The sequence below is a fragment of the Pseudopipra pipra genome, chromosome 8 (assembly GCF_036250125.1).
Source record: "Pseudopipra pipra isolate bDixPip1 chromosome 8, bDixPip1.hap1, whole genome shotgun sequence".
In the NCBI taxonomy this organism is placed as follows: domain Eukaryota; kingdom Metazoa; phylum Chordata; class Aves; order Passeriformes; family Pipridae; genus Pseudopipra; species Pseudopipra pipra.
In genome coordinates, this window is record NC_087556.1 from 5,092,609 (window position 1) to 5,115,735 (window position 23,127).

General features: G+C 39.4%; 1 protein-coding gene across 8 annotated transcripts in view; it reads left to right on the plus strand.

Annotated features, from left to right (window-relative positions):
* Window positions 1-23,127, plus strand: part of LOC135417813 (catenin alpha-3) — a 438,645-nt gene that overhangs the window by 409,368 nt on the left and 6,150 nt on the right. For all 8 annotated transcript variants that reach the window (XM_064662319.1, XM_064662320.1, XM_064662318.1 and 5 more), the window contains 2 exons: window positions 9,837-9,942; window positions 17,109-17,243. In XM_064662319.1, coding sequence (XP_064518389.1) covers window positions 9,837-9,942; window positions 17,109-17,243 — 241 coding nt within the window. The remainder of the gene's footprint in view (window positions 1-9,836; window positions 9,943-17,108; window positions 17,244-23,127) is intronic.

Consider the following 23,127-nt stretch of genomic DNA (forward strand, 5'->3'; position numbering starts at 1 on the left):
GAAAAAGAGGTTTGCAGAGGCTCACTGTGTAGAGCTTTAAATGCCATGAGACAGATGTGACCACAGCGTGGCCTCCTTTCTAGCCCGTGATATTACTGCCATTAATCAGTTTTGCCAGTTCTGCCAATTTTCTGCTGCGTCTAAGAATAGCAGTTTCTTTTCCTTTTTCCCTAAAATAACTGCTTCTGAAGACCTGTGGGTAGGTGAGCTTCCCAGGGCTCTGCTTCACATGGGAAGATGCTTTTTTTCCTTCCAGCTGCCGTCTCTCCCCTCTGTTCTTGCAGAGGGGTCCCCAGTGACAGCAGTCGTGGCAGTTCAATAACCTTGCAAAGTGGTTTGGGCTTTCATGATTAGACATTAAAAGCTTGAAGTCATGACCAGTGTGCAGCCTTGAGCTTTAGTAATAACCCCCCCTATCCCCCCAAAATAATTCAAATAGCATATTTTTTGGCCAGTTTTGTGATTTTTGAGATCTGGATGAGGTTTTTCTTATTACTATGATTGAAGGGACAGTCAAGGGGAATGAGAAAATTTGAGATAAGAAGAGTTCAGAATTAAAACTGTGTTGTTGATACAGCTCTTAGCTTAAATGTGTTAAAAGACCTCTCAGCAGTGTTCACACCTGCATGGACTGCACAGCCAGGGTCAGTCTTGTTTTTCTGCCTTCAGGTAGCCTCTGACATACCCTCTGCAGGGAACATGTATCTCAAGAAACATGTGACCCTCTAAATCCAGATACACTATCTTGACTTGCACGATAGTCTCCAGCAGTTGCTCCAAAATGTGTGAGTGGGGTTGTCTTGCCACAAAATGTTATGTGGTGTTTAATGAGTTATGACATAGCTGAGATCAAACTGAAATCATTAATTTACCTTCCTTTGCAATTTCTACTGTCGGCTGATTAGTGGGATTGCAGTCAATTGGAAAAACCAGATCAAAAGTTCAAGCTCAAGAACAACAGATTGGTTATAGAGCACATATAAATGCATAATTACAGTTATTTGGGTATATCAAACAGCTGGCACTATTACCCTGCATTCCTGAACTGGAGGTCTCATTCTGTGACTCAAGTTCATGACAGCGTTTTTGTCTTACTATAGTTCATAAAAAAGAGCTCTCTAAACTCCAAGTTTTGGGGTTTCCATGTCTGGTTTCGGATAATCAGTTTACTATCTGCTTTGTTTGCTTTCATGTTCAAAAATCTAAAAATCCATTAGAAGTCAGTTCTTCACAGTGTCTACATCTTCTTTTGCAGCCATCCATTTTTTTCCAGGATTATTTAAAGGGTACCGTATATTTTACTCAGGGTTTATGATGGTTTAATTAAAAGCTTCTCTTCAACTCCCTGTGCAGAGGGTAGTTGGCACCCTCAACCTTTAGCTCGACCTTTCTGAAATTGTTTAATTATGCCAGAGTACCTAGTGGTCTTCTTCGAGTAGTTTTGTTTTTAAATTGCATTGATATACTTAGTATTAGTTTATTTTCTACATCCAGAAATGTTCATGCCTGCTTGAGGCCAGAGGAGGAAGTACTTTCTGCTCCTTCATATATGCCATTCATTTATTAAGTGCTAAAATATGTAGGGTCAGATCCTACCATGCACTCCATCCCTGCTTTGGGCTAAAAAGGTCTGCCATTCATGTAATTTTTTTTTAATGACACAATTAAATGAGGAATAAATATCCTAAAAAAATAATAGTATAGTGGTCATGAAGCCATAACCTCTACCTTTTGAGATTCACTAAGTTTAAGTTGCTGTAACAGGCCTTGCTGCAAGGCATGTTCTGAAAGGTTAAGGAAGTAGTCTGGGTATACATGTGCCTGGATTCTTTTAAATGGTAACAGTGATTTTCAGAAGGATCTATTTGCTTTCTCTTATTGGACAACTAGAAGAAATACACCTTGAAACACATTTTTTAAAGGTTACAGCATAGCAAGAGGATTTTAGAAGACAATATTGACATGCTTAAGTGGCATTGCTCTATGTTTGCACTGTACTGCTCACATTCATATTTCCTTTCATTACTAACCCTCCCATGGCTTTTTTCTGCTTCCAGGCTGTTAAGACTTGCTTTTTCTAGACCAAGTTATAACTCATGTTGAAAATTCAACATGTAATGCACAAGAGTGGGAACCAGATGGGCCTCTCTGCAGTGGGAGTCCTTAGAGATAATGCTGACTTTCTGTCTGGGCTGTAATTCACCTCAGTGCTTTGAGAAGGTGCAGTTTGGAGCTGAAGTGTGGTTACATTTGAAACACATTCCACATGGCCAAACACCTCTGCCAGCATGCACAGGAGACAACCTGAAGAACCTCTGCAGGCAGGCTGCCAGTGCCCACAGAAGTACCACACACAGTGCCTGGCCTGTTGGTAAAGGACAAGACTTGACACCCCCTTTTGCACAATCCAGGTCAGACTACAGGGGAGCTGTGCATTTATAGGCCAAAGTGTGCATACAATTTTAATGTTATTTATTCATAAGCAAATAGTTTATGCTCATGGAAAGATTTTAAAAAGTCCTCAAATGCACAATTTGGGAGGCTGTTGGATGGTTTTAGAGATGTTAAAATCTCTGGGTAATTTCTGCTCGAGACAGAAAAAATAGAATAAGGGAGATTGATGAGGCAAATCACAGAGATTTCCTGCAGTCACTGAAATGGTAACTGTAGGTGTGTAACATAGAGATTAAAAATAGTAGGCAGCCAAATTAAAGCCCATGACTGGTGAGGTCTGCTGACCTTAGTGCTAAAAAATGAAACTGTCCTTTGAAAAGCTGGATTTGGAAGCAGAAAGAAATGGAGAAGCATCTCAGAGATAATGAGACTAGAAAGGGTTGAGATACATACAGTTGATGCCTAGTTTAGGTACCAGAAGTTGCTCACTTGGGATGTTGTGGTATTCCCTCATTATACTAACAATGTTTGAGTATGGCTGTGAGAAGCAGAGCAGAGGGAGATCTGGGGAGAGATTTGTGGTGGCACAGGAAAAAAGCTGTCTGGGGGAGTGACTCTCTACATCGGTAAACTGTTTCCTCTGGAACTAAACAAAACTTGAATTTCATGGATGGCGTCTGCCATGTAAAAATGAGCAGAAATGTTACCTTTCCTTGGGGTTTATGACTTTCCCAATACCTTTTCTTCTGCAGCATGTTAGTGTCAATTCCTGATGGATCTGTGATCCACTAAAACTCACTGCTTCTCACTGTCCTCTTCTGTAGGGACTGACTCTCCATTTGTATCTCTGCATTTGATTTTCCTACCTGAGTGGATGTATCCTATTTTAATTGTACATACTTTTTCTTCCATACTTTTCTCAAAGTAATTCTTAGTTCCATATCTGGCCTCTTAGCCTATTTCCTTCTTTTTCCACATCAGTATCAAGTTTAAGCTCATTAAGCATTCTCTTTTTTCCCTTTGTTCAATTCATAAATAAAGAACTGAGCAGCTCAGACACCAGGGCAGATCTCAGAGAACCCAGGTTCCTTCTATTTTTCCCTACACTGTGACAGCAACCCTTTGATAACCAGTCTGTCTTGGAGTGTGCTCTTCCAAGTTTTGCATCTCCTCTGCAATTATTTTATCTATATTCCATGTATTCTATAGACAGTTAATGAAAATGCAACAGAAGACAGTTTCAGAAGCCTCTCTGAAGATACATGATATTTACAGCTCCTGTTCTTTCCAGAAACTATAAAAGCTTATTTTCCGTTGCTCTGAAAATATTTATGCTTGAAAAATCACGTGGGCTCTTGCTTATCTCATTGTTATATTCTGGATGCTTCCAACTTGTTTGGTTACAAATTGATAGGATTTATTGGTCCTGAGCAGACACCATGTGGAACTGATAGACAAAATGGGGCCAGTTGCTGTGCCAGCATTGCCCAGGACAGCAGGGGCTGGGACAGCTTCTGTGCAATCAAAGGTACCCAATAAAATCCAGTCCCACTCAGATCAGCCTGTGTAATACTCATTTACAAAGCAGATTTGGTTTGTATTTACCCCACTCTAGCTGTGCTTTTGGACCTCCTCTCCCTTACTGCTCTTCGAGTGAGACACGGACCTGATACATTGCCAGGGCAGGAGGGGAGAAAGGAAGAGGAAAAAGAAACTTCTGTATTAATCTCATTTTCATTTCCAGAATTACAGAACAGATAGCAGTATATATGCTGTGTTCATGTTGCCTGGAACTTCACTGTCCCATTCCTGGGTCCATATAATTCAGGTATTTTTGTAAGTTTTAAATTCTTTTACTCAAAAAAGGTATTTCTACCTACAAAATACTATTTATTGCAGAGAGTTTATGGCCATTTACTTCGTGCCTTTTAATGTTTCTTCACACCATCCTTTTCTCATGTGACTACACTTTTATTTGCATTACATTTATTTTGTTAGGGAGTAGACCTGCTTCAGCCATTGCATCTGTAAATGTTGAGTGGGGATTTGGCCTTAGCCAGTTAGTTTTGCTGACATTAAGAATTCATTTCTCCTGATTTCCTTTAAACTCAGACAGGGATAGCAAATGAGTGAAACTAGAATCTTTCTTGCTTTATATCTACAGCTATAAAGAAATGGCAAAGGTTAGTTTGGTGATCCACCTGTACAATCTACAATTACCTCTTCCCTAAGTGGGTTTCCTGAGGAGCTCTGCTGTCTACTGTTTGTCTGGGTGTAACTGGTAGAGATGTGCAGCCAGGTGTAATAAAAGGGGTTTTTGTTTATAGACATGATTCTAAAAAGCAAAGTTTTTCATCCTTTAACACCAAGCATTTCACAGATTTCATCTAAAACTGTGCACATAGAGCTGGGAGGGGCAGGCAAAGCAATTTACAGGAAAAAATTATTCACTCAGTAAGTTAATAGAGCATTTGTAATGAGTGAAGTGTGAATCCTGCTTCCTTATCCCTGCTTCCAGGCCTGCACACAATCAGTAGGTTAATAAAAGAAAAAGCAAACAGCTCATGGAACAGAGATCAGAATGTCTGACTGGAATCTAGATTTCTTACCATGCCAGTATTACAGGCAGAGCAGCAGTGGGAAGGCAGAAGAAAGGAGAAACACATGATATGCTTGGGGAAGAACTGCAGAAGGCACAAGTTGGTACCTTGGAATGTAGTGATTAGTGAATTGACTAAATACAGTAGTATATATAAAATGTAATAATTGTGTTTGGGAGTATCATTCTGTCTCTGTGAGTAAAGTAAGGGATGTGTCTTATAAAACTAACCAGTGGGAGCTGTCAGGAGTTGCTGATCTAGAAACTAGGACCGATGATGGGGTGGTCAGTGTGTGGAACTCAAGACTTTAATGTGACAGTGGCCACTGACCTGTGACAGTGCTCGTGAAGCTTCGAGTTCACACCTTGAAGTGCTTTGAACTCACTCCTTATGTGTGATGGTGGTTTGTGGTGCTGGATGTGTGTTAGGGAGGAGTTTCTCTCTTGAAACTGACTGGTCAGTAGAGCTCCCCATTGCTGTTTCTGATGCAGGGAAAGTACAAAACATTTGCTGAGGTGAACACAGTGAGGAGGGAGAAGCCACTCAGCTTTGCTCCAAGACAGGAGGCTTTTCTTGGAAAAGGTGATGGATGGCAAAAGCTTCTTGGATTTGAAATAAGAATACAAGTTTCTTTTTTAGTAAGAATTGAGAGAGCATCATTGCTTTTCAGTGTGAAGGACAACAGGAAATAATGCCCGAAACTGATGTCTGCTAATCATTGCAATTAAGTTTATGCAGATAGGGATGGAGTTTCTCTTCAGGCACACAGTTTCTCAGGGCTTGGAGCAAGAATGATTAGACTGAGCAGCTTCAGTCTGTCTTTCACATTTATCCAAACCCCTTGGTGTTGTACTAATTAACATAGTCCACCTTTCTTCTTGTTATGATTGTACCTTGCAAGAAATATTTATGTGAAGTTTGTTGGGTTTTTTCTCCTACACCTAATGAAGATATTCTAAACTGCTTTCTTTGTACACAATCCAATATTTTCCTTCTAGTTAGACTTAGCTGGACGTCTCTCTCTCATATTATTTTTGGCCTATTCCCAGTTTTCTTGTTGGATAGAGCAGTGATTTGAGCTGTAGTAACAATCCATCACTACCCTGGGGACATAACTGCTTGTAAATGTAGTACTTTGTGTCTCCTCTTTGTTTTCACAACCTTGACTGTGTTATCAGCTCGCTTAGCCAGTAAGGCTTCATGCTTGGAAATAGTCAAGTGTGAGGAAAATAGGTGTATTAGATCTTCCATGCAATCAATCCAGATCAGGAATTTAGAGTCTACTGTAGGTTATGAATTAGTGAAATCATTGGGAAAGAATTTCAATAACTGAGTGTGTGGATGAGGTTTGGCTTTAAACATTTCAGAGACTGGAAGCAGGGAAAAAACAGTATGATAAGGCTGACTCAAAAAAAAATAAAAAAATAAATTACATGGTTGCCATAGCACAGAAATTTATGTAGGGGAAAAGGTGGAAAACTCTATGAAGGAGCAATTTTGTGATGCTGTTGACCAGCAGATGGTACTTGGTGGGAGGATTTTTTTATCTGTCTAGTTCCTTTATTGGCTGTAGGTGCATGAGCCAAGCTAATGCATGCAGGTCTGTACTATTACCACAATTTGGGATGCTTCAGCACGTGGTGGAGGAGGATCAGAGACTACATCTATAGAAGGAAAGGGATGCTGTTACAATGACATGGAGAAAGAACTAAGTGAAATATCTGGACAAATGTTCCAGAGAGTGAAATGGATAGCTCAGGGAAACAGCTTTCCAAGCAAAGTGTTTTTCATACTTCAAACTTGCCAGAAAAAATGCAAGTGAATATAAAACTGGTAGGGAGCTGTGTAATGGCTGGGGAAAACAACCTAGATGATTTAATGGATTTTTTGTGTTTCTAACATCTGGATCCAGGGAGTTAATCTGAGTAAGTGGCATTCTGAATCTGCTGATCTGGTGGTAAATCAGGAAAACTGGGAATTCAAAAGTGCACATCTGCATCGATAACATTAGAAGGCAACATGCATTGCAACTGGTAATCATTCACCAAAAAACATGCAACTTCTTTGTTAAATTTAAAATTATAAAATCGTTGGGCTGGAAGAGACCTCAGAAGGGGACTGATACCACCCTGTCCCTCACAACAGATGTCTGTCTGATCTTGTCCATTGGCAGTGATGCCAAAGCCTCCTGGCTGCTCAGCACCTCACCTGAACCTGCTTTTCCAGAATGTGAGCTCCATCCCACCTCCCCTATCCCCTACGAAGCTCCTTTGAAGACTGTTACCATCTGTGTCCTACAGCTTCTCCTGCTCGTGCTTCCTCCTTTGCCCCACTGAACCCTTCCGTCTCTCCTTATGTTTATGACATGTCTGATCATCCTTTTTGCACATTTTTCATCATGTCAAAAATGTTCTTCATGGAACCCCCCTCCCTGAACTGCAGCTGTAGTCTTACCCAAATGGAGAAAGCAGAAGGAAAGCTTGCTTTGTCCACCTTGGGTGTGACATCTGCTGTTTTCATAACAGCAACCGCCTCACAAACTCCTGTTCAGGCTGCCCCACTGTATTAGCCCCTCTGGCTCTGTAAAAAACTACTATATAGGCTCTCTCTTTCTTTCTCTCCCTCTAAGCACTTAATATGTAATGTCCAAATTTAATGTTTGCAGCTGTTCCCATTGAAGTATCATCCTGGTTTGTCTTTTTTCTTTCTGTTTCTTCTGTTTGCCTGGTGATTCAGCAGACTTGGTGTACTCTCACAAGTATTCTTTTCTAAGTACTTAGAATTGCCAAACATCATAATGGCTCATTATGCCATACTCCGAGGTAGTTACACCTGTGCTTTATGTCAAAGGCTCTGCATTTTACCTGAAGGTAAAAAAAGGATAGTTCTTGGTTGTATAGCAAAGGAGCCCTCCTTGTATGTGTAATTTAGCATGCTGGATTTCAGCGCTTTTTAATACAAGGCTGAGGCATTCCTAAACACTAAACCTTCATTTCAAGACTGAGCTGTGGCTTAGAGCTCAGAAGCATCTTGCCCCACACTGCTTAGAGATTCCAATAGAGAACTTGAACCATTGGTGCAATTAGGTGGCAAGTGGAGCAGAAGTGTCCAGAACAGTCATTGCTGAGGTTCCTCTAATGGCTCTCCTGGTGGCCATATTTGTGGGGAAAGGAAATACTTCCTGTTCATTTGGTTGAAATAACCTTTCTTGGGTAGAATTGCTTCATTCTCATTAGATCTCTGAGGGACTTGCACAGGTTCAAGAAATTGCTAGTTTAATTGAAGAACTTCACCTTCAAAATATACCCGTTCAGCATAGCTTCAGATGTCAAAAAAGCTGCTGGCTGATACTCACAAGAATTTCCTTAACAGAAATAGCCTTGGACTGTTACATCTCTCCTTTCCTGGCTGCTTTAATTCTGGGTTGTGTTCACCTTTAATGTTATCTCGCTGGTGACGAGGTTGGACCTTTCCAGGAGGGTACCGGACTGCTGATAGTTTGTGGAGCACCTGAGGGACTTGCTATGGATGACTGACAGACCTCTGGGCTTTGGAACTTGCCACAGTGAAAATTATAATGAAAAACTAATTAGTGGCCTGATATGGTGGGGAGGGCCAATATGCGGTTGTAAGGATTCAGTTGTGCACCTAAGGGTTCGAAGGGAAAATAGCAGGAAAGGAAAATGAAGGGCATAGGTAAAAGTTGAAGTACTTCATCCTGGACACATACCCTATTATTCTGTTTTAAACTGATCAAGTTGCTAAGTAGGTTTTTCATAACAAGAAGATGCCTTTCTGTAGAAAAAATAATGTGTAGAATACCTGATTCTAGGTTGTTCCAAATGTGAGCTTCAAAAGTTGAGAATAAGGAACTGTAATTAGTCTGCCTTACTCCCAAGGATTAACAAATAGTTCTTTGCTAAGCAACATGATTAATCAGGAAGAGATTAAACATATCTGCCACGTTGTCATCACTGTCTTTTTACTGAATGAAGTGTTTGTATAGTTATATATGATAATACTTTTAGTCTAAATGAATTTTTTACTGGAATGAATGGTAAATCTTCTTTATACATGAAACCATACTGACTTTGAGGAAAAAGGTCTTCTCATTTGAACAAAGAACTATATTAATTTTTTTCATGTTGTCTACTTCCTTTGTCCAATGCAGAACTTATAAATTGATATGGGGCATTCAGGAATTAAATGTGCACATAATAAAACTAAAGATATTCACTTCTTGGCAAATTGTTCACAAGAACTTTACTGTTTTCCTAGGCTGAAAATTCTGAAGAAATTGTGAAATTGTTTGGAAAGTATTTTCATATGTGGCATATCTGTATTTTGAGTGGCATATGCCAGTTGATTTCCAGCTCTGTTCATTATCTCTATTTTCTCTTGAGTGCACCAAATAAATTAAAAAAAACAACCCAAAAAACAACAGGTATCCACAATGACTCTCTGAATACATCTCTGTGCTGAACTTCCTTTGAACGTATTTACAAGAAAATTTGTGGAAGGAACTTCATGTTTGCGGAACTTCATGTAAGCCTGGGAAAACCAAACTGCACAAGAAATCTCTTAAAATCCTGATTTGGACTAGGTTGCACTTGCAGTATGAAAAAACTGTGTGACATCTTTCTGGTACTTCTGCATCCAGTTGATGCCAAACAATACAAATTTGTGGGATGTGAAAACAAAACAGTTGGGGCCGGGGGGAAATTTAATTAATGTTGCTTGTGTGGATTAGCTGCTTTGTTTGAGTTCTTCTGTGCCTGGTGTGCATGGATATGATTTATCCTCAGTTGTTGAATAGCAGAGTTTCATTTGTTTCCTTTGCAGGGGGAGAGGACCACTGAAGCACACATCTGATGTGATCAACGCAGCGAAGATGATCTCGGAGTCAGGCTCCAGGATGGACGTCCTGGCGCGGCTCATTGCGGATCAGGTGGGTTGTTCATGCAGCAGTGCAGTAAAGTTTGTCCCACACCCATCCATCCACAGAACCTCTGACACCTAAGGAGGTCACTTACTTAAGTGCTCATGACATTTTTAGATCTACTCTCTAATTTTCCTTCTGTTCTCCCTTTCTGAAGCCGTGGATATATAGATCCTATCTTAATATATGTGTGGATTCTCTTCTTCATACATATTAATGTTTATATACACTTATACACACACACACACTCTTAAATATAAGTGCACATTCACAGATATGTATGGACATATATTTATCTGCAGATGCATTTGTATGTATGTGTGAATGTTTGTGAGCTCCCTTAAGCTATGAATGCAACATTTTAGACATATAGTATATATGTATGTATATATAATATGTGTGTGCATTCATATATATATATGCGTATGTGTATATTTATATATTGGAACAACAGTGAACATATACATACGTACAAATATTAATATATATAAAATATATATTACAAATACATACAAATATATATAAAATACATATTATATATAGTATACATATAAATACCTACGAATATATGTAACATATATTGTACATATATATGAATGTATATAAATACATATATATAATATACATACACATACCTACGAATATATGTAACATATATTATACATGCATACAAATAGATATAAAATACATATTATATATAATATACATATACATACATACAAATATATATACATAAGAGCTATTGTCCCAGTTTAACCCCAGCTGGCAACTAAGAACCATTCTCAGTCACCTGGAAAAAACAATAAACCTCATGGGTTGAGATAAAAAGCTTAATAATTTAAAAAAAATAAAATGTAAGTCGTAGTAATAAGAACAATGATAACAATAATGAAAGAGAGGGAGAGAGAGGAATAAAACTTGGGTTGTCTTGTACTTGGATTATCTTCCTTCCACCTCTGCCCCTCAACAGTGGCTGTTTCAGCTTCTGAATACTCGCAGTCTTGAGGTGATTTTTTTTTTTTTTTAACATTTAAAAGAATTATATCTTATCATCAAACGCAAAGTGTTAGAGTTGTAAGGTCTACTTTATTTCCACTGGATTTTTAAAACGTCCGATGGCTGAAAACCCCGCACCAGAACCCCCTCACCAGGAGCAGGGTAACTGGAGCAGCCTGGCTGAGAGCTGCTGTGGTGGCTTAGGAACTGAACGCACCTCCTCACTAGGTGGGGTTGGTTGTTTTAGGGCCAGGCACTACCAGCAGTGTAGGGAAATGGCAGTGTGCAAATATCACATTTAAAACGTTTCTCTTCCTGTACCTTTTAGGCCTGGTGTAGCATGATATGGTCACTGTTTCCACACCCTTAAGTACTCTATCTTTTTACCTCACTTTTTATTTTCATACACAAGGCTTGCTCTTCTAGTATCTAGGAAGCAGCAACAGTCTGTTACTTGTTGTCATGTGTCTCCCTGAATTCCAGATAACAAGATGAAGAATTTTTGTTTTGCATCTCTACAGTTGTGATCAGACTTGTGGAAAAACTAGGTAAAATGTCTTGAGTCCCCATTTCTGATCTTGGCAGATATTCTCCCAGCACATCTCTTTTTTCAGGGGCATTGGACAATAGCTCCTTTCAAGATTTTATCAATTACAAATTAAAATTCAAGACTGTCACTGATATATTGCAGAAACCTTTGTGATATCAAAGGCAAAGATGAGTAAGAGTCATAAATCCTTGCTGGTTTTAGAACAGAAAATCCACTCTTGCTGAAATATTTCTTGTAGATAAAGGAAAATTTTAGGGAAGAAATATTTCATCTGTGTTATTACAGTGACTCTAGACTAGAAACATGAACAAATCTCATGTGTGAGGAAAAAGTATTCATGAACCATAAGTGCTAATAATTCGTGTGGACCCTCATAGTTGCTGGGAAATGTGACATCATTCAAGTTATGGGAACCATTTTACTGAATTCACTCAAATCATTTCCACTTGTCCTCACTCAGAGCTTGCACAGTTGATACTCATGAGCCACCTGAGCCCTGGTATTTATTCCTGTGGCATCTTGTGTGCATCTGAAGGACACTCGTTACTTATGAGTGGTGTTTGTATTTTAGATGCAATTTCTAGGTTACAAGCACTAGAAGCAAAGGAACACAGGCAATTAAAAAACCCAAACACAAATCAAAACATGAACCAAAGCAGCCCTTCCAGCTGTGGTGAACACAACTACAGTCATTGTTAGATATGTGTCAAACTTAGTAAAAAAAGGGAATCCTCCCCCTTTATTCCTCCTATTACAACCATATGATCCTCTCATTCCTCAGATGGCTAGAAATCTTTTAACTTCTATAACTTCTTTTTGCCTGTGCCAAGTCATCCTTTAACTTAGAAAGCTATTTTCTCACTGTGGTGTTTTTCTAATCTCAAAAGTATTTTCAAAGACAGCTGTTATTTTGGCAAATTTCCTATACTCTTCTATCTCGGGGTCTTAAAATAAAATAAACTTTACAATCCCCTGGGCTTTTTTCTCTAGTCCTTCTCTGAATTTCAGCCAAACTGGAGGAACCCTTCAAGAATTTGGTGCCCAGAGTAGAACATGAATGTCAATAAGGTTTTTACTAATGCCTTCCTCAGCAGCATTCAGACTTTTTAGTGGAATTTTTCACATGCCGCCTTTTAGTAACATTTAAATTATGTGGAATTTCTATTACATGGAAAAAAATGGATTTGTGTTATTTGCTTCAATTTTCAATTAGCTGATCTTTCAAGATATAGGTCCTTCCGTTATTCCTGCACATAATCTTCTGGATGCTGTCCCACCACTTGCTATCAAGCTTAGGCTTCCATCTAAGTATTTGTTACCACCTCTGATACTGTCATTTTATTAGGGTGCATCACTTTAGTGTTCAGCTTCCATGACAGCTCTTCCTCTGCCTTTGGAGTTACCAGGACCACAGTAATGTGCAACAGGATTTTCAGAGTTCAAAGCTACACAAAAGGAAGAAAAGCAAAACCGTCACTCTGCTTCCTCTGTCTTGCTCAGACCCAACAGAAGCAACCTCTGCATAATGAAGAATCACTGTTGTGTCTCTTTGGCCTTTTCCTGTTATTGAAACATTTTCAAATGAATAATTTTGGTTCATACTCCATGTAATTTCAGAGAACTGTGTAATTACATCATTCTTACTGTTTTCATGTTAGGAGAAAAGGAAAAACTCCACAGTAAACTCTACCCTGTAACTGTATTTGCAGTCTTTTTATAACTCATCAGCCACAATAGAACCTCTCTGATATCATTTCTCTTTAATTTCATATTTTTTATGATTCTCTCTTCCCGTGTTTGAAGGAAAGGGATGCAGTGTGGTACAATTAGCAGAATTCAGTTATATTTCAGTCTGTGCTCACAGCACTTTTAAAATGGCTCAGAGTTAACAACTGTGAAAATAATCACAGTATAGCATCAACATCAACCTAGGCAAATGAATCACAAGTACATTGATAATAAATGTAGTTTAAAATAAGATTGTTATAAATTCATTGTCAAATTTGTGACCTGGAAGCCATGAGATAATTAAGGCAGTTAGTTAGTACATCCTGGTTTGATGGAATGTGGTGAAGATTAAGGTTTTATTAAGAGCCTCCTTGGTGTTCCAGTTGTTTTGCATCCACTACTATCCCAGTAAGACAGGGACTCAGACTATGAGGTGTCATTTAATATGTTGTTTGCCAGACCTAATTAACACAGTAAGGAAAGCACAGTGTAAATAATCTTACATCCCTGTCAGTGAAGGGAACCCCACGTGGTATAGCACCCAACAGGCACAGCAAACATTTATAGTAGTGGGTCTGTGGGTGATTATACCCAATATTAATCACCATGAAGACAGATGGGATTCTAGAGAAATGCTACTGGCTTTTTAGCAGAGGGATGAAATTAGAGCAAGAACAGTATTGTCTACAATTAGAATTTCCAACAGAATTGTTTGTCTAGACCTCTTGTGCCACTGCTGTGCCAGTGGCTTCTTCACTTGCGATTGTGAATCTTGGTTTCAATCCCTGCGTAATTTGAATTTATCAAATCACTTCAAGGTTCCTGTGGATATTCTTTCTGTTAGGTAAAATGCCACTGCAATGTGGGTCTGCTCTGATCCCTGCGATATGTACGGGGGAAAAAACCTCTCATAATGTGTGGGCATTTCTAGCTAAGAATGTGAGGCATTAAACTGGTAATCATCAATGACCTGCGAGTTGATTAAATGCAGAATTTATTAGTTGTCCTTCTGTTGCAGCCCAGATTTTGGTTTCACTAGTGAGCAAGTGTTGCTTGTACCAGATGCTTCTGAGCAATATGTAGAAGATTCCTTATGGAATGTCCTACACAGTACATTTCTTCCTAACATCTGTCCATGGTTGATTTAGATATGTTATAAGGCATGAGGCTTTAGGGTTTTTTGTAATATTTTATCCTGCTTAAAGTAGTGGAGAATGTTATCTTTACCCTTGCAAATGCCTGCTCTTCTGTTGTGTTAGTCCCTGTCTTTGTCATCTCATCTGGTGAAGTTTTATGGGTGAATAACAAAAATAAGCCCATTTGGCCAGACCACCGGTATGTTTAGGCCAGTAGCCTGTTGCTGACACAGTTAATAGTGAATACTTACAGTTAATAGTGAATACTTACAGAACTCCGTGGGATAATGGCACGATACTCCCACAATAAGGTCTCCCAGCACTCAGCAGCCATTCCAGAATTTACTTAACCAAACCTATAAAACCAGACACACAGAATAGTCCATTAATTTGTCCAGTAACTTCTTTAAGCCACTTAAGCTTTTAATATAATCATTCTGTACCAAAAATTTCTGCAACTTAACACCCAGTGTTAAAAATCATTTCCTTTGTTTTGAACACAGTCTGATTACTTTCAATAACCCCTTGGATTTGTAATGGAGGAAAGAATACCTGTATCCATTAAAATTTTTCTTGTCCTTCTTATGTGCCTTGGTGTGGGCATTGGAGGGGAAAGATGCACTGTATCTACTCAGGGTGGTAAAGCTATGGGTATGCCACAGAGTTGTACAGTTGCATAATTACTTTTCAGAAGACTTCTCCTATTTAAGGCCAAGCATTTGTTGTTTTGAATGCTCCTGGCCTTGAAACAGTGTTCTCATAGAACTATTTTGACCTCAAGGTCTTGTTCTTGAGTGGCCATTTCCCAGACTTTAGTTCATATCATCTTTAGAATTCCTAAAATGGTACACATTTCTTCTCTAATGCTATGTAAGGAAGATAGTAAATGTGATAAGCCTGACAATATTATTATATAAAAGAGTACTATATAATAATTATTCTTGTCACTGAACTTCTCTAATTGACATTGTCACTGTTTTAAGTGCATGAGACACTATATTGGCATATTACCACCCTACCACCCTATATATTGAGTTTTTCTGGCTGAGAGAACAAAGTCACAGTGTAGTTAAGGAAAGAAAAACAGGGAGGAGAAAGAATATCTTTCCAGGAATACACTTCATGTTGATATAATTAATTCTGATGCTTAGAGGTATTACCATTGTATTTGACTGGAAGTATAAATTTTTACTAATTAAAATAAAATACACAATGAGTGTTTTCTAAGCAGTCAATGAAATACTAGTATTTAAATATTGATTTGGACAGTTCTTAAAGCAGTGCTGAGTAAGGAAGAAACAATGACATATTTTAGTATACATGCTAACACTTCGAAAATGTCACACGCAGCAAGAGAAGATGTCAAGAAAGACTTCTGGTTTTGTTCTAAAAACAAAGAACAAAACAAGTTTTGTTCTGTGTCAAAGCACAGAAAACATTTTAGTATCAGATGTAGCAGAACACACCATAAGGACTGATATCCAAGTTGTATTAATTAATTTTAAATTGTTCAGTCTGGCCTTCCTTATTTACTCTTATGTTTTCCTAAGTCTAAAGCATGACCTTGTTTGCTTAAGCAAACGTATTGCATAGCCACGAAGATAGCATTGTCACACTACCCCTTTAAACATATACCAGGTTTCTTCAGCAAAGCCAGTAGATAAAACATTTTATGAATTAAGTAGAATTGGTGCTTTTGCTGACTTCTGTCAGGTTTTGGATTTAAATCCATTGACCACAATTCCATAAGGTCAAAAGTTTAAATAAAACCATAAATATAAAAGCATAGATCGTTGACTGATCATTGACAGTCAACACAGTGGTTGGTGGGAATGTATATTTGCTTTTTTAATATGCAAAGCTGAACACAGTTTCCTATCAGAAAAAAGTGACTGTATTTATTATGTAAGTACAGCACACAGGCTAAAAACACATCTCTGAAAAACTGTAGGGATCCATTGCTTATTTATCACACTTAATTTTTACAGCTGTGGTAGCAAAATAGGGACTCACTATTCCCCTGAAGATACCTTTATTCTGCCAGAGCAGTGAGAAGCAGCTTCAGAACAAACACATGCCCTTTGGTACCTCAGAGCAATATTTCCCCTCCAAGTACTCCCTTTATTTTGGCAGTTCACAAAAATGAGGTTGGAAAGACCCTATTTTTATTCAAAAAAATAATATTAGGAAAAAAAATCTGTGGTGTTAAAAGTATTGCAATCAATGAGTTTTCTGTAAGACTTTATTTTCCTGTTCCCGCTGATATAGATGATCTGTGGATTGAGTTGAATTCACTCTGGATGGAACACAAAAAGACCCCATAGTTCATATTACAAGATAAAGCATAATATATAAATGTTAACTTGTCTCTGCATGTGTATTTACATTTGCCCACAAAATGCATGTTTATATTCCCCACATCACTGTTAATGTAGGTATTTTCTTAAATAAAAAGCACAGGCTCTGTGGAATTGAAGGAAAAGTTATTATTCCATACAGTAAAGAATGTGTTTAGAAATATTGCTAAGGCAAGTGCAGCAGTGTTAAAAGGGAATATGAGGAATTTTATGATTATTCTGATCCTCCAACTATTACATTAAAAACCTTCACAAGAGGAATGAACTGTGCAGTCTGATACAGCTGCAGTGAAAGACAAGCCTAAATTAATGTACAATTTGAATACTCCTCAGTGAAGTATTGACATGATTCCTGAGACATGTTTGAATCAGCAATTGCTGAAATGCTTTATTAATTGTTCTTTTCAGTGTCCAGACCAGTCGTGCAAACAGGATTTATTGGCTTACCTAGAACAGATCAAGCTCTACTCCCACCAGCTCAAAATCTGCAGTCAAGTTAAAGCAGAAATCCAGAATCTCGGTGGAGAGCTTATCATGTCTGCTGTAAGTAGAAAAATGGTATAAACTACTCTGTTAATTGACATAAGTGTTGCATTTCATTTGGACTTTCCTGTACTTGTAATATCATGGAATCACAGAATATACTGAGTTGGAAGAGACCCACAAGAAATGTTCCAATGTAGCCCCAAATCTCATTTTATTTTGTGTTTTTTATACACAACACAGAGAATCTAAGACAGTGAAGCATAAGACTAATTGCTTAGAAGGAATAGCAAAATGTTTGTTTTTTTTTCTTTTTAATTCTCAAAACATATTATGTATTATCACTGTTATTCTGAAGTAGTTTGGTTTTAAGTACTGTAACACACTTTAAGATGGTGGTTCATTTACTTACACACATGGAATATGCACATACGTGTGTCTGAACACAAAAAGAAATCCCCCAGAGATGTACTTCCAGGTCAGGAGGAAATGATGAAGGATATATTATCCCATATTTGTAGATCTATCTGCTTGAAATAGAGTTAAGTGTTAAGTCACATCATCTGTCTTACCAGTATCTTCTTCTGGATGATGCTATGGCAGAGCAAGTAAAGTAGATATAAATGGCATTACAGATGAACATTGTTTAGGACCATATAACAGTGGTCAGCAGTGCCATGATATAAGGGCACCTATGTCTCTGTATTCTCACCTATATAAGCACTGTAGCTGGGGAGGTACTGCTGACTGCCAGCACAGCTCAGTTTGGGACTTACTGCATGACAAAAAAGAGCTGCACAAGAAAAAATGGTAAGGATTCACTGCATCTTCATTAGGAGTGATTAAACAGGAAATGGACACTTCCTTCTATTAATTGGAATAAATTTGTGCCTCTTCAGGCACAAAATAATGGGGTAACATTTGCAGTATGCAGATTGACAATAATTGCATTCATTTATATAGATAAGCTGATAATTCATTCTCAAGTACTGCACAGTGATAGGCTTGCACCTCACCTTGCCAGTTTGCTGGTTTTTTTCCCCAGCAGTGGCTTTAAGTAAAGCAAATTATATCACAGAGCAGAAAATTAACAGATCCTTACATATTAATATCATTCTCCCTGACTTATGCCAGGCAATTCTGTTTTGTGCTGTTTATACTCATTATCTTCCTGTATTTCATTTTATATTGTATTTGGCAAGGGAGATAGAACTTTTTGACCTTAAAAAGGAAATGTGTGAAGAGGGAGTTCTCGAGAGTTACAGTATCCAGAGTTACAGAGTTACATTTGCTAACTGGCACAGAAAAGCCCTCTCAGGTTAGCCAGCCTTACCTGTGCACTGAAGGCTTTGTCACTCTGGTTTTTCTCCAAATGTCTCATTTATCTTCAGCTCTTCCTCTTGGTATCTCAAGAGCCAGACTTTACCTTAAACAGTGATGTAAGTCAGCTTTTGTGCCAAATGTAAGTGCTTTAATACTTCCAACTTCATGCCTCGAGGCTGGATTTAAATGTCTGCTCTACTTCCTGAGTTACCACTGAGTTCCCATGTCTGTTAAATCAAAAGTTCCCTGCATTGCTATGAACGGCCTTCAGCTTTGAAGGCTGTGCCGCAGGTGAAAACACAGTCAGAGCTATATATAAGGCAGCAGGTAGCAAAATACAAGGCAGGGTGTCTGCCACCAGGCCTTTGGCTGACGCAGTCCCAATCCTTTGATATCCATACCCCAGGAAGGTGATGTCTTGGCCAATGTGTGAGCGCTGTGGCAGCTGGCAAGTGGCTCCACGCCTTCGCTCCACTTGGAGGGTTTCAGCTGCTGCTGGAGAAGAGCTGGCACTGTGCTCAACTCCTGAAGAGCTGCTCCTTTGGCAAGGGAGATGGGAGCAGTGCATTTCCATTCCTTTTAGGGTTTCTAGACGTTCTTTTTCCCCCCAAAAGAGAAGTCGAGGTGGGCAGAACCGCTTCTCAGCTGCAGTCCCAGTAGGACTGAAGAGAGGGAACAAAGGACTAAGCAGCATGCTGGCAGTCCTGCTGAAATGTGGGCTGCTGTTACAGCCCACTGCATTTACTACATGTAGATGGTTTGTTCCACCGCCTTCAGTGCTGCTGTCCTGCTTTCACTGCTGTGTGACCTTCAGTGGAAAAACGTCCCTTCTGCCTTGCTTTAGGTCTACAGCAGCTGTTCTGGCAAAGCTGATGCCTCTTGCATCAGGGGAGTGTCCACTGCTCCCTGTTCAGCCAGTTTGTTTCTCCTGGCTGGTATTCCTCCACGTCATTGGAACGTGTAGTTCAGTTTGTTTGAAAGGATGGTGGAAGGTTACTTATAGGGCCTTACACCATGCTTAAAATGACTTCTTATTTTGATGTCTGACCCTGAAAATACTAAAACACCCATTTTCTAAAAGCTGATGTTAGCCCTCAAGAGCTATTAAAATTTTATATAATTTTATATTAAAATTTTCTTCTACTGAGAAGTGAAGAAATGTTTCACTGTTTGGTTGTTTTTTTTTAATGTAATAACACTACAGCTTTCTCTGCTTTTGCCTAGTATGTGCTGGCAGGTGTGTGTACATAGAAATCCTGGCCTTTGGAAGCAAAGCAAAGCAGGTTTTCCTGTCAGTTCCAGGCATCTCAGTTACTATTGCTTTCTAAACTGCATCTACTGAGAAGAACTAATTCAAAGGAGTAGCAAGTATTGCTGGTGAGGTACACTACAAGCTGGTGAGGTACACTACAACTTTTCCTAATAATAATTACTTTGGTAATTACCAAAAATCCGGATGTGTTTTATAGTTCTGAACCTCAGTGCATGTAAAAGATTATTGTGACAAGCACTCAATTTCTTAATAAACAGCAAGGAAAGGATTTATATTATCCTTTATAAAGGATTTTTCTCAAGACCTGTTTTTAAAAAAAGATAGATCCCTTTTTTTTAAAACCTCCCTGGAAGTGAATACTTGGGAGGGACTGAGATAACTGCCTGGCTAAGCATCTGCTCCATTATGGTGTTGCATAGGAACAGTTTTACAGCCCTTAATGTAAGTTGTTTATCATTTAACTTGGCCACAGGCCTGGTCTAATTACAGGACCCAGTTTCAGTTCTTTGAATCCTACTTAGCCTGAAGCAGATTCTGGTCATGGTTGGTTATTTAGTTCATTAGATTCAATCTCCCCACCTGAAAAATGAGTAAAACACAGATCAAACCCCAGAAACTCTTGAGGTATAAAATGCAATCATTGGATGGACAGACAGACATAGATAATCAACAGGATTGCTGCATTTTTAGGAAAACTCAGTTCATTGAAAATAAACAACCAAAGGGTGAAGCACATTTCCTGAGGCCAGTTCCATGAATGGAGATGAAATCTCTCCAATATCCCAAGGAAGAACATGGCAAAGCAGAGGTGAACAGTTTCCAGATTAAAAAAAAAAAAATGACAATGGCAAGTCTCCCTTTGGCTTATTTTCTATACAACCTGAACTGGGATTGAATCTATGAAGTGGTATGTTGAATGAAGTCGTGTGAAGAAATGATGTGCTTCCAAATCTTTTAACTTTTTTCTCTGCTTCCTTGAACACCCATCTCTTAGTGTCGCCGCTACGTCAAGATCTCCGTTAAAATGAAATTATCACTAGTGTGGCTCAGAAAACAGGTCGAGTAACTTGTGTTCAAATCCTGGCCAAGGACAAGGAAAAACTCTAATATCTTCAACAGTCAAGATTTCACTCTTAATAATTAACCTATTTGGATTTTCTTCTACTTTTAATCTTAAGGGATTAAATCACTTTATTTTATATAGCAACCTTAGTGAAAGCACAAGAAAGCACAAGAAAGAAATTCACAAAATCAAATAGTAAAAGCATAGTAAAAAGAGCAGGACTAAAATCAAAAGCACAATGTAGTAAGTACTCCTTACCTTAAATGGAGCACTACTCAGACACTCACTGCTCTTTACAGATATGTAGAATTCGTGTTATTTTTGAGCTGTCAAAGAATTAAAAATTCAGTCTTAGTCTCTCAGTATAGTGTAACAAAGGAAATTTGCTTCTAGGAATGTATTTAATGAACCTTGTGGTTAAATTAAGATTAATTTTTAATAACTGACCTTGTTTCCAAAAGAATTTTAAGTTCAGGCTTCAAACACTGACAAAAGAACTGTGTATTTCATATTCAGTTCTCAGCTCCCACCTGTACAAAAACCAAAAGTCTTGTTGAACTGCAAAAACAACTCAGGAGATGGTAAACAGCCAACTGATAATCTGTTCTCAAATAGCAAAACCTTAGTTCCCTGTTGTCATGGTTTGAGATAGTCCCAAAATCCAATTCCCTAGCTCCATCCCCCCTCCCACATCTCAACCCAATGTGAGAGATGGGTTTTTCCAGACAAAACACACCAGACTCAAAGTGGGGGAAAGGGAATATATTACAATGACTGTACAAATAAATACCATATCACATTATACACACGATCACAACTATCTCTACCATGACATATAGTATTTACAGTGGATCAGGTCTCCTCTCCCCTCCAAATAAAAGTCCAGGAGGGAAAGAAGGACAGATCCCTTCCAGTCCTTAAGCAGCAGCTTCTTCTGAGGCAGCAGTCTGTCTGTCTTCTCCACATGCAGCAGCTGATAGCTGGCTTTCTGCCAGCACTCAACGAGGGAGGTATCAAACTCCCCCGGCCCCATCGCCTCAACCGAGGGGTTTTCCGTGGGCTTCGTAACCCCAGACAAGGTTGTATCACCACGTCATATCACGAAGACACAGGGGGGTCTTCGTGAAGGTCTGGTATCTCCAGGAGACTCAGCTCCTTGCTTGCAGGGCCTCTGTGCCCTGTCTCTCAGGCTGCCACCATGGCAGCAGTGCGAGGGGGGGAGCCAAGGTCAACTCCCCCCACATTCCATCTGGCCGTCCCGGTCCAGCTCCAAGACATCTTTTAAGCTTTTTAGCTCCTCTCTCTCCGGTACTGCTGTACTCCAAGGCTCCTCTAAAATAGGAGTCCATCTACTCCTCCTTTCTCGGAGGTCTCAAAGGAGTTTGAGGGGCTGGTACAGTCTTACCCCAAACTCTGTCTCTCAGCTGCTGGCTCTCTTTCTCCTCCCTTTCCAGGAGTCTTCTCTCCGGTGCTGCATGTGGTTTCTGCTGCTTCTTCAGTTCAGGTTCTTATCTCTGGCTCTCTGCCACCGTTTCTCTGGTCAGTCCCGGCTGCTGCTCTGTGCCCATGGAGAAAAAACATCTCCCAGCATAACTACAGGCACCTAGCCCAGCTTTATGCTGTTCCAGGTCCCTGCAGCCCCCCAGCCGGGGCTGGGAGGCCCCAGAGGGCCCAAGGGGCTTAGAGCCCCTTCCTCGTGGCTCACAACATGGCCACCTCTCCTCAACAACCAAAACTACAACTCATCTCTTCCGGTCTGGTTGTGATATGTTTACATTTCTGCAGGAGCGCCCATTGGGCAGAACTTCAAAACTTCCAAGGGTTTCCACCCCTTGGGGTCTACCACTTCTCTTAGCCTCTGGGGGAAAACAAGGTTCAAACCATGACAACACTCCACCCCTGAATGCTCAGAGCAGAGCAGTCGGGGTGTCCCAGGTGGGGCTCCAAACACTGGCACCGTACGTGTCCAATGCTTTGTGAGGACTGTTTTGTGCAGTCCCTCACAGCTTTATTCCAGAAGGAAGGAATAAAGGCTGTCACTTCTTTATGGCAAAGAGGCAGCACCTGCAAATCTATGCAAAGAGTGGGAGTGGGACACTGGCTTATTTAGGTGCTTTGGGAGTAGGGAAATTTTGTATTTAACTGCTAGAGAAACGACTCCTGGTGACACGTGACAAGGCAAGCATTTCTTAGTGCACTGAACAGAAAATATTTCAACAGCAAAAGAGTTTCTTCAAATTCTAAGTCACAATTCTCCTAATCACTCTGAATATTAAAAATAACTG